This window comes from Hippocampus guttulatus, chromosome 7, assembly GCF_054856545.1.
Source record: "Hippocampus guttulatus isolate MCC_2025c chromosome 7, RoL_Hgut_1.0, whole genome shotgun sequence".
NCBI lineage: Eukaryota > Metazoa > Chordata > Actinopteri > Syngnathiformes > Syngnathidae > Hippocampus > Hippocampus guttulatus.
The window spans coordinates 7,634,185-7,646,785 of record NC_141267.1 but is presented as its reverse complement, the minus strand read 5'-3'; the positions used below and the strand labels follow the sequence as shown (position 1 = coordinate 7,646,785).

Below are 12,601 nucleotides of genomic sequence, written 5' to 3'. Positions count from 1 at the left end.
CTTTGGTCCTCACGAGGGGTTGTGGGAAAATAAGTCACTACAAAGACAGTCATTCTTCAAGTGCCCTTCAAGTGCTATTTAAGGTGACAATATCCCACATTTAGGCACAGTTCTTTCCTTCCTTATTAATCACAAACATTTCTTTGTCCATGCTTGGGACCAGCAATGGCTGGGCACTGGGTCATTGGCCAGGGATTGAACCTCTGCTGACTGCACCAAAGATGCAAACAAATAGAGTATAGTGGCCCTAAAAGTTCAAAACAACAAATTTCTTGAGCAATCCAGGAGTCACGCAGCATACAGTATATCCACAGGTTAACTGTAACAACAACTACTATTTGACCGGTCCCAGGTGCTAGCATCCTCATAATAAGACACTATACAAATCAGCTATATTTTGGAGTAATCCTACTTTCTTTTTTATGACTTGTTTCTGTTTTTTTCCAGAGTTTGTATGTTCTACTTGGGTTTTTCTTGAGGTACTCCTACTTCATCCCACATTACAAAAACTTATATTTTATTGGATTTAATTAATTTAAGACTGGGGCACGGTTTACTTGTTAGCAAGGCCACCTCAGAGATCGTGGGTACGAATCCAGCCTTTCTGCATTGAGTTTGTATGTTTTCTCCCCGTCCTTGTTTGGGTTTTCTCTGGGCACTCCAGTTTCCTCCCACATTCCAAAAACAAGCATGGTAGGTTGAGTGAATGCTCTAAATTTTCTCCAGTTGGGATTGTGAGTGTTAGTAGTTTCTCTATCTGTGCCCTACGAGTGGCTGATAACCAGTTCAGGGTTTCCACTGCCTGCTGCCGCAAGACAGCTGGGATAGGCTCCAGCACGCCCACAACCTCGTGAGGATAAGTGGATGGGTAGATGGATGGTCTGACAGAGATTCGATCCAGGATATTCTTTCTGACTGTGAGACAGATGCACTAACTACTAGTACACCAGTCTGCATGAACCGAACCAAAGTGAAAAAATTGTGTACATATCAATGGCACTCACTTTTGATCTTGTCCTTAGGTGAGTAATTTTGGGCAAAAGGTGGATCCACAGCAAATTAGTCTAGTTGAATCTCTCTGCACAGCTAAAAGTGGAGGGATTAATGTTTGTTTCATGGTTTGACTCACAAACGTTAACTTGTATTTGTCAAGAGACTCAGTTCCTTATTTGTCAAGGGACCAACTCCCTGAAGTGAAACCTGCTGGCAGAATCAATTATTATTCTGACACTTCGATTTCCATCCTGAGGGAGATTTATGTCTGCCTGAATGTTGTTTCTGTTATCAGAAACCAACCCATCTCAGAGGAGCTTCAATTCTCTTTAGACTCGACTATACCTTTTCAGTTTACAGTTACTCATATTCAAGCAGTATTTGTCTGATGGTAAATTGAAATCAAATCTTGGATGAGCCTCCCTGTCCTCTCCAGAGAGGCTGTCTGGATCAGAGCCAGATTTTTACAGACGGACTAAAAGGTAATTAAGTGGCAGCAAAATGAAACATATGGTTTCAGGCAGCGGGATGCGTTTACAGTGATAGCATACATACATAGATGTATATATTTAAAAAAACAAAAAAACAATCAGGAGCATACACACATAATAAAGGACCCCACTGAGGTTTCACATTTCATGGAACTATGCTCCAAAAAGGTCCAGATCATGTTTATTTATGGGAAAACACTTCTGATGATTAGTAAACTTTGGTTTGGATTGGTTCTAAGCATTTGACCATGCACACACTATATCTTGCTTGATTAAAGATGATTTATCATACATTCTTTCCACAATTTAAAGCAGTTGCTAGATGTCTTAATAAGATGTCTGTGACATGCTTTTATCAAAATACTCAAAGAATGACGAATTATTGCATAGTTTGCACTCTCTATTTCTTGTCATGTTGAAAACAACCCATTTGTTTGAGCTGCAGCCACAGCAACCCGAAAGTGTATGATTGTAATCTACCTTTTGTTATGTTCAATCATTGGTCTGACAGATGAAGAATTACAGTATGTTTTGGAGAAAAATATAATACATTGCGTTTGTTTCCACCCCCCCCCCCAACCCCTCCCCAAGGTAGATACATTGTCAGATATTTATTTTTATTCAAATTGTCTGAGGGTGAGTGAAACCCACAATGTCAATCAAAAAACACTTGTCAGTTTTCATTACACGTAATACTAGAGTAGACGCATCATCAGTGGCTTCCAGGACAAGATAACCTTGAAATGACTCATTAATGTCCTGTCATCAACCTTGCAGTTCTCAATCCTCATATAACTTTAATATTATAGGACGGTATCCTTGTACTCACTCAAGGAGAGTAAAATTAAAATTTTATCATGATTACAGGGATTTACCTGCATGGCAAATTACATATATACTGTACATCTAATATGCTAAATACAGTACATTCATGTAAAGAGTCACAGAGAGACAAACACACTCTTTCAGATGTTTCAATGCTGGTGGATAACTGTCTCCACCTCGAAAGGTCCTGTGAAACGTGGTCCCAACTTGCGCAAAGTACCGGCCAGATGCAGATCCCGCTTCGACAGTCACCTCTTTTGTCACACTTGACTTGATAGTTTGGGGCGGAGCGGCACTGACAGTCCACAATCTAGTTGCGTGACAGGGTGGGTATGATGGGTTTGATTGCTGCGTATAATCTTGTATTATCCCAGATTCAAAACTCAACTGCGTCCTTTCGGTGTGGATTCTGCATTTTATCCTCGTACTTTCTTGGGTTTTTGTCACCCCAAAAATGTGTGTATTAGGTTGACAGAAGGCACTATTTTGTCCATGTCTGTGAATATAAGTGTGAATGGTTGTTTTTCTCTAGTCAGGAAAAGCGCTATAGATGGATGGAGGGATGAATGAATGAACGGATGGATGGATGGTTCGCAATAATGTTGAACGTCTGCATCATGCTTCATCCATTTCTAATATTTATCTTTGGTTTAATGCACTTTACTATAAATTCAGAAAGTGTCAATCAAAATGGCCCTTACTCGTCGTTGGAATGGCAGAGCCCTTGTATTATAACCTTATAAGTATGTAAATCATAGTGTGCCCAATGAAGCGGTCGTCTACACTGTTGTTCCTCGACGACTGTGGGGGCGGTATGGTTGAATGGTCACGTGCTTGTGACGCATCTTTGAAACAGGAAGTGGTTCACTCAGCGGCTCATGTGAATGCAAATCCCCGAAAATTCGGAAAGACGCAAATCGGGTAAAAAAAAAAATACATTGTCAGTCATTTTGATATTAAAGATATGTTCCGTGGATATAGCCGCTCGTCAAAGATTGACAATGTATTGCCAACGTTATAAAACTAGAGTGTTGCTCGGCACTTCCACTCTCTATCAAGTCCACTTGTTACAAGGACTTGGAACAAAAATGTCAAGCTCTCAGCCACATCTGGTCGGGTCGAGGCAACTGCGAAACACCGGCACGCCGACCCGTGAAGTCTGCGCCGAACTTAAAGACGCGTCTGAAAGCAGAACCGAACCGCAACTGGCGAGGCGACAGCTGACGAAGGAGGAGCTGCAGATTCATAAATTCCACACAGAAGCATGTCAGGTAGCGTGTCTGATAACTTTAATATGCTTTCATAAAAACCTCTTTGCATATATATTGATTAATACACTGCATTAACTTGATCAAGTGTGATCAAACTTCTTTGAGGTACTACCGAAGAAAATTTTAATGCATATTAGTTTTCCGATGTAGACATTTTAGACTAATTAAAAAATGAAACGTTTGTGATTATGATATCCGTTTCAGATATTCAAGTCCAAACGCAGTAATCCACTGGTCTATGGTATTTAGTACTTAAGTACTGTGTTGTCAGTAAAGTCACTGTACAGTAAAGGAACATTTTATGATGGTGCCTGTTATAACATGAAGTGTTGGTTTAAAATCTGGTTAATGCAAGTTCATTGGGCCTGGTCGGTCGGTCGGTCGGTCCGTCGGTCGGTCCGTCGGTCCGTCAGTCCGTCAGTCCGTCCGTCAGTCCGTCAGTCCGTCCGTCAGTCAGTCAGCCAGTCAGTCAGTCAGTACGTCCGTCCGTCCGTCAGTCAGTCAGTCAGTCCGTCAGTCCGTCCGTCAGTCAGTAATAATAGATAATCTACTTTATTAGATGCATGAAAATGGTCTCTCTTGCTAGATCTTATAATGTTTACTTATTTGTTTTTATACGTCTTATATTTTGTTTCAGCTTCTTTAGTTCTGGATTTTAGAAACGATTTGTATAGATTGTTTTTCTTTTTACATGCATTTTCTATTCCTTTTGTATCAGTCAGTCAGTCCGTCAGTCCGTCTCCATCTCCAGCATTTAAACACAAGCTTGATGGTGGTGGTAAATTTTTTTTGTCAGATCCTTCATCTTCTCCAGATCGTCTCTACTCCTCCATCAAGCAGAGCCAGTGAGGCGTGCAGTGGTGGCGGACGTGTATAGGTGCATCTGCATGCCTTGAGGCCTCTCTGTGTTGTAAATATTGTGCTCCTGAGTGTGCAGTGAAGTTGAGGCAAGTTGGCCAAGACCTCAGGAGAGTGTGAGGGCCTGGGTGGCAAAAGCACAATGCAGAGGGGGCCCAGCGATGCCAGCTTTACTGTGTGGCCGTGCAATGCCATGTGAAATGACAGGCTGTGTCACCAAAAGGCCTGGGGCGTTTTTGCCTTTGTGGCCTGTCAAAGCTCACCAACGAGTGGGCTCTCAGTTTGAAACAGACTGAGAGGTGACATTTTCGAAACTTCCTGAGGGATGGCAGAGGAGTTTGGTGTTAAATACTCTCAGAAGGTAGTTGCGTCTCTGAACAGCTGGAGCATAACGTAAGTGGTTGTGTCAGAAATACTGTATATTCTCAAACTCCCTGCTTAACTTAAGTAGATGAAATCCATGTGAATATGATTATGGGTGTATTTATCGTGGCATCTTTTTGACAAAGATATTGTGTTTTATACCTCTGTCAATGCCATGACGCTCAAACCCTTTAATCGAAAGCAATTTGTTTTATATATATATATATATACATATATATATATATATATATATATATATATATTTATTTATTTATTTATATATATTAGAGCTGTCAGTTTAGCGCGCTTTTATTGGCATTAATTTAAATGAATTTTAACAGGATTAAATTTTTTCTCACGAGATTAATGCGGCATACGTCACAGCGGATGTTACGTTGCTCTATAAATAAACCAGAAACAAAACAACAAGCGCACTGCACAGGTCCACGCACGTTTGTTTTGCCAGCCACGGCAGCGCGAGACACCAAAAACGGATACTTAAAGAGTTTATGAATGGAAAGTTTACTTTTAAAAAGTTGTCAGATTGTTCCACTGACAAGACCAAAGTTACCTGTATGTTTTGCAGTAGTAAACTGAGCTATCATCATAGTACGTCGAGTCTGAAATATAGTACCACTTAATGGTCAAGCACACAGCTGATGTGAGCACTCCGCCCCCTCGTCTGAGACAGACAGCTATGGATCATTTCAAAGCGAAGAAAATGGATAACACGACAAAGAAAAAATTTGCTGAAGCCATAGCTAAATGTATGGCTACTGCATGCAAGCCTGTCAACATTGTCCCCAGCCAGACTCAAGTTGAAATCATTCGCATTGCATCTAACGACTCCACTACGGATTACCAGCGAGAGCCTCCATTACAAGCTATGAACAGAAATTGTATGTAGCAGAGAAGGCTAAATTACACCAAGCGGGAGAAGACACTGTTTCTGGAGACAAATAAGAGATTAGGTTGATGAGCCTCTGGTGAATAAAGAGCAGGCATTCTCTTGATTTTGATGTATGCCACTGACGCGATTGTTACTTGTTTGGAACTATTTTGTGTGGAAGGTTACCGTGTTCCATGTCCATATAAATAATGGGGGTGGAGCTTCTCTGTGTTCGTCTGACAGCGACGGTGCGCTGAGGCACTTCGAGAGTTCAGCGGTGCAGTGGTAGCGACCATACTGAAAATAAAACGTCTCCAGTGTTGTCTTCGAACCAAGTGTAGTCATCCGAAATGATGTCTACACAAAACCGTAGAGAGACTTCCGCGCAAGAAGGACCAACAGAATCAACATAGCCTGACTGCTGTGTTCAAAGCAAACTTGAGAAAAACGAAGTATGCAACCATGGCTTAAATCCACTATAGGCTGAGTACTAGTTTACCTTAGATGTGCACTTTATAATGTTATATTGCTCTGTTTTGATTCCATAAAAAGAGCTGTTAAAGCAGCTGTTGTGTGACAAAATATTTTCACTGTTGTTGATGGACAGTAATATTGTGTGAGAGATTATGTGTGAATAACTGCTCCAAGTGAAAAATGTTCATGTAAAATTGAAAATCGAAATTGTTATTTCAGTAAATATTTGCATTTTGCACATAGAAAACTGATTCATGATTCCATGTTGATGAGAGCATTAAAATGGGGAAAAATAGGACAAAAAATATTAAAAGGAAATTCAGAAACGATAAAAAATGTGTGAGTAATCACGATGCATTTTTAGTTCATTTGAGTTAATTATGACAGTTGCGTTTTTAATTAGATTAAATATTTTAATCGTTTGACAGCTCTAATATATATATATATATATATATATATATTTAATGTATATGTATGTATATGTGTGTGTGTGTGTGTGTGTGTGTATAAATGTGTATGTATGTATGTCTGTGTGAATTTCAGTTGTAGTACATGTTTCACTTTATGCATGTGCCATAAGGAAGCGTACATGTTGTGTCTTGCACTAATTAATTGTTGATTATGTGCAGGCAAAGAAGCAGATGTATAATGACCCTTCCAGTGGGTACAAGGTGTTCACAGAGTATGCTCACCTTCAACGAGGGAAGTGCTGTGGCAGTGCTTGCAGACATGTGAGCTCCTTTGTGTGCTTCAAGAACATGTGTATTTTCTTTGCTACTGCGCTGTAATTCTATTCTCTCCTGTGTCAATTATTATTCCATGTGTTTGTATAATAATGAAACATGCACTTTAATATTGTTCTATAGAAATTTAAAGTCACTACCTGACTTGTTTTGGCAGTGTTGTACAGTACATATACTGTTTATGTAGAATGTCACATGTCACTATTTAAGGCACATACCTGCGCCCAAAAGAAGAAAGAATTTAGCATTTGTTCATCTGATTTTTATGGTAGTTATCAGGAGGATCAGGCTACTTCCTGGTTCATACTCAAAACGTTTGTGTTGAATTGACTCAATTTCAATGATTCAAATGGCTGTACAAAATTAAATCATCTGGATATACAGTCAAACCTTGGTTTTTGACCATAATCCTTCCCAGAAGGCTGTTCGAAATCCGATTTGTTCGAAAACCGAAACCACGCTCTTTAAAAAAAAAAAAAAAAAGTTTATTGAACACGTCTGCTCACAATGAAAAGCAACACGAGGAAGCGTCACTTCCTCATCTACCCGAGGAAGCGTCACTTCCTCGTCTACCCGAGGAAGCCTCACTTCCTCGTGTAAGGAAGGCGAGAGAAGTCAACTTGACTCTTCAACTTGACACTTCAGTCAAGTGGTGCATTCAAGTGCACTCAGTTTGTTCGAGAACCGATTTTCGGTCGTAATCCGAGGCATAAAAAACTCAAAATTTTTGGTCGAAAACCGATTTGGTCGAGAACAGAGACGTTCGAAAACCGAGGTTTGACTGTATATAACTTTTTTTCCCAAACTTGCTGATCGGTGATCGGCTCCAAAATTATGACTGTGAAAAACCTAACATGTATGGTGAAAGTGTTTTTTTTTTTTTTTTTTTTTTTTAATCTTCATAGTTTGGCTTGTCCTGCGGTTTTTACTCAGGTGTAAATATTAAATTTAGAGCTCTGCCTCACACCCAAACCCCCCGTTCCGTAATTATGTTGACAGCAGCGAACGAGTTTTGTTTCATTTCGTTTGGATTTGAAATTTCCGCTCAGAAGTACGGGACGGTTTTTCTTTTTTAGTTTAAAAACTGAATGCTTTGGGACAGTTTTTTTTTTTTTTTTTTTATGGTCAGATGACAAAAGATTGTAGAAGCCTTTGGAACGGCCTTTTCCAAACCCAAACCTCAAACCTATTGAAGATTTGGGGACAATGCTTGAAAGCCCGTTCCTGGGCCAGGCAACCAACCAATTAAAATGAGCTCCACCATTTTTGCCAAGAAAAGCGATTAAAAATACATCCAGAATTATGCCAGAAGTTGGCTACAAAAAGCATCTGGTGAAGGTGAAAGTTGCTCAAGGGCATTTAAGGAAATACAGTAGGAGGGATTTTTTTTTCTGTATACCTTAGACCCCCATTATTCGTGAGGGATAGGGACCCGGCCAGCCTACACACACACACACACACACACACACACACAGATATATGTATCTATCTGTCTATGCGTTTTCCATGTAAAATGAGGGGAAACGGCTTAAAAAAAAAAAAAGAAACAATTGTCAACAAATATTGGAAAATTGTTTTAAATGAAATCTGTGAATAATAATAATAATACATTTTATTGAATCCACCGGTGTGGTCAATTGTACATACACAACTGCAAAAAAAGGATTTATGAACTCTTTGGATGAATTTTGGTCATAAATGTCATCTGAGATTCATCTGCGTCACCACAACAGAAAACCACTTTTCTTAAACTAATGCTACAGAGGAAAACAAATTAACAAAAAGAAATAAATTGTACTGAACAGAATATTGACATGTGAAACAAAAGTATGATGTGGTGTTTCTAAGACCACTCGTTTGATTATTATTATGACAGCATGATTGTTTTAGGCTGAAAGTGAGCATTGCTCTCCTCTGTCCCAATGAGTATTGTTCCAGTCTGTTTTTCCGTCCTGCTCTGTTAAATCACATCCAGTCTTGCTTGCCAATGACTCTGTTCCTTCTTCTGCTTTTGTCCTCTGTTTCTTTTATGGTTTGGTTGGTTGTGTGGGTTTTTTTTTTTGGCCTTTCTCGCTGCATGACTGAAGTTGCTCTCCACCTGCGGCTGTTTTAACGCATTTTCATTCTTTCATTCTCTCCTGCAGTGTCCATATGGCCAAGTCAACGTGAAGGACCCTGCCATGAAGAAAATATTTAATTCTCTATTTTATGTATAGATCCAATGTGGCAAGGTAACAGGTAGGCAAGATTGTAACAAGAATCTGGCGCCTTGTTTTGAACCATTTTTAGCAGCGTGCTGAATGATGAAATTTGAGTAGTGACTGTGCAATACCTCCTATACATCACAACTATTCTTCATTACTCCCATTTTGAATATGGGGGATAGGGGATTGTTCTGTGTCTGACTCTTGTGAAAAATACAATTTCATGGTATTTTTGTTGTGAAGCTTTTCTTGAATTTCGACTGAAATGCAGTGGGTTTCATTTTTCATTCCTTTTTATGAGTACTTAATTTCGGGTGGTATTTCTCTTCTCTGATGTATTAACAAGGGTTGTGGGAGTATCGGGATGAAAACTGAAAGTGCATTTTAGATGTTTGCCCTCAAGATAAAGGGCATATAAGAGAAGATAACAGTCGGGTGATAGATAACATCTTGGCTCTTTTGCTTTGCATCTCTTATTATTTATTTTCTCCCAAATGTACGAGGGCATGAATATTAGCATCATTTGCACTCCGTTTCGGCTCAACTAAACTCACTACCTTAGACTGAAATACTGCGTTGTTAAAAATAGGCTCGGGCCAAGGGTCAGCCCTTTCACTTGGCTGCGCTGCTTTTACACCACTTGATGGAATCCGGCTGTTCACAAACACGGCGCGGACATCAACAGCAGCCCCACTGGACTTGCAGCCTCCTGGCAACACTTGGCTAAAGCGCACTTCCCTGCGGCTGCTCTCCTGAGCTGCAGCCTAATGAACTCCCGGGCCCTCCTTTCCCACTACTGCAAAAGATCAACTCGTGTTCAAGAGCATATATATAGGCTTATAAGAGCAGAACACCCCGTGGCTCTTAATGGGCTAATACAGAATAAAGGGTGCACTAAACACTGCACTTTGCACAGTTCTAGCGGTGCGAGGTAAGGCCAATGGCTGGCTGTGCACCACTCGCAGATACGTTGAGGAAATATGTGAGGGTTGACTCGTTAGCGCATGTGGGAAGACAGCGCAATGCCTTGAGGCTCTGAGCTTGTCACACACGCTCGCCTGCCTCTGCCTGATTGGGCAAACGGAGGCATGTGAGAGGATGTGTCTGCCGCCGAATTCTGTCTGTGCCGACAACTGGCGGGGCCACTATCCTCCTCGGCAGGTGGGTCCTAAAGGCAAGCGCTTGGTGATGGCAACGCAGGCCTGTGAGCAGCTACAAGGAGATTTATGATCCCAACAGTGCTGGGGAGGACAGGTTCTTGGGGACGCGTCGCCGGGCGGGATGAGAAGTGAATTTATGTTGTGTTCTTGTAAAGTGAGGCAGCGAAGCGTGCGGCGGCAACATCCTACAGTGGGATGGTTAAGGTGTCACACCCATCAAGTAGGTTACCTGGGTCGGCTTGCCTGCCGCCCCTTTTGCCTGGGGACTTTTCTGTCACTTTCAAGTAGATGCGTTGCCACTCACGGCCTTGGCAGTCCTGCAGCCCGGACCATGAAATTGGCCACCTTTAGTGTCTGCCTTGTCCCTCCACATCTACACAGTCCATTGATGGCACCTTTTGGAAGGTTGTTGGTCCTCACCCTGTTTTAGTGACACAAACAACACAGAAAAGCCACTCAGTCTGGCTGAAGTCATCTTATTCATACTGATGGTCTTTCCATGAACCTCCATTCATTGATCACATCGACAATTAAATAACATTCCGCGGAGGGGAAATGATTGCTTCTGACTTTAGGTTTTCATCCCCAAGACTGAAGGCAGTTTCATGTGACTTTTTGAAAGTCTGCAGCGTATATGAAGAAAGAGCACGATCAACTTGGTTGAAAGTCTGGATGCTGAGTTAGTATCTAAATGTCCAATTTTGTGGAATTATTTTGCCTCTGTCTGCTTTTTCATGTGTCAGTCTAATTTGAACTAATACTGTTGCTTAATCTTTTAATATCCTTGCCATTAAATATCAGCAGAATGTATTGACGTGTATTTTAAGTCCAGAACAGTAAAATGCATTTTTAGGCAAACACTTGTTTTCAAACATTTTACCAATGTTCCTTTGTTTGGTCCGGAAATGACAGCAGCCGGTCAGACACGAGGTGTTTGTTTCAGGCGTTTTGGACTGAAGATCTTTGACCTTCAGCTGAAGCATATGCTGCACGAGAGTAGCGTGGCAGCAACTATCCGTGTGCCTTTCTGCAGGACGATGGCACTAGCCGCAGAGAAAACGAGAGCTGTCCAGTTTGTAACTGTGACCAGACATGCTCCAGTCACAACCAGTTGACAGGCCGAGCAGCTCCCCCCTGCCTCAGCCGTCCCCGCACCCTTCTCTCCATCTCAAACAGGCACGGCAGCCCTGCGGCCAACGGCTTCCACCACAGTCACTTGCAGCATCTCCATCACTGTTCACCACAAACTGTCACATGCTTGGCAGTGGGTAAAAAAAAGAAAGAAAAAAAAGTGAGTGTCATTCTTATGATTGCTGAAAGGAACATCAGTCCCAGCGATTGGCTTGGCCCTGCCTTATTTGTTGGAGTGTGTAGACGTGTGGAAGTGTCTTGATTTTCAAGTAGCATTTGAACAGCCCCTCCATCAACATCTGGTCTACACAGACAACATCAGCTCGCCTCAGGGTAGCATCCCGCACACTGGTCATATGGACAACCGGATCCCTGTGGTAGAATTAGTGATAAAAACACACGCATGGCCACTGTGTGACAGTCAGGGTGCCAGATTCCTTCGGACAGACAGGGCTGCAAATAGCACGGAGGGGCAGTTGCTCCCCTGGATCGCAACTGGTGCACACGCTGACGCCAGGCCAAGCCGTGGCCGCCAGATGAGCCCAGATAAAAGGCGAGTCCGGGGCACTCGCTGGCACCTCAATGAGGTACTGTTTTTGGCAGCCTAACCGTATGCGTGGGCAGACAAGCTCAGTCTGCAAGGACCTGGGGACCAAGAGGTCGTAAGTTTGCCCCCCCACCATGCCCCCTCCTGCAGAAGCCTATTTGCAAACCATGGCGTGTAGAAAGTGTGATTCATTGCCGGAGAGATTCTACCGTATTGGCCCGAATATAAGACGGCCCTGATTATAAGGCAACCCCCTTTTTCAAGACTCAAGTTTGAAAAAAGACTTTTTGAACACCAAATTAATTTTTATACAGAAAATAGTTACAGTACATCTGAAACAAATGATTATAAAAATATATTTGAGAGAAAAAGCATGTTATTTTGCCTCATTCAAATCGTAATATCTGAACATTTAAATATGTAAACTAAAGTGCAATCACATTCGTAAATGAATGGCTTCTGGTTTTTGAAATGTAAATGACATCATAACTTCTCCTCGGCCGATCTTCGACCCAATTTTCTCCAGATTGTCGCTACGTTTCTCCATTTTCTGTTATCTCTTAGATTATTTTCTTCTCTTTTCTTTCTTACCGCTATTTTTTTTAATTTTTCTTCGTACTACCGCTTTTTTTTATTTTTATTCTTCGTGACA

The 12,601-nt window shown here is 41.5% G+C and overlaps 1 protein-coding gene across 1 annotated transcript; it reads left to right on the top strand.

Annotated features, from left to right (window-relative positions):
- Positions 1-3,174: 3,174 nt before the first annotated feature.
- On the top strand, positions 3,175-11,081 carry c7h1orf53 (chromosome 7 C1orf53 homolog). The gene is made up of 3 exons (XM_086116507.1): positions 3,175-3,580; positions 6,794-6,895; positions 9,052-11,081. Exons 1-3 carry the CDS (start codon positions 3,194-3,196, stop codon positions 9,121-9,123), a joined length of 561 nt encoding a protein of 186 aa, XP_085972633.1. The 5' UTR covers positions 3,175-3,193; the 3' UTR covers positions 9,124-11,081.
- The last annotated feature ends 1,520 nt before the right edge of the window (positions 11,082-12,601 follow it).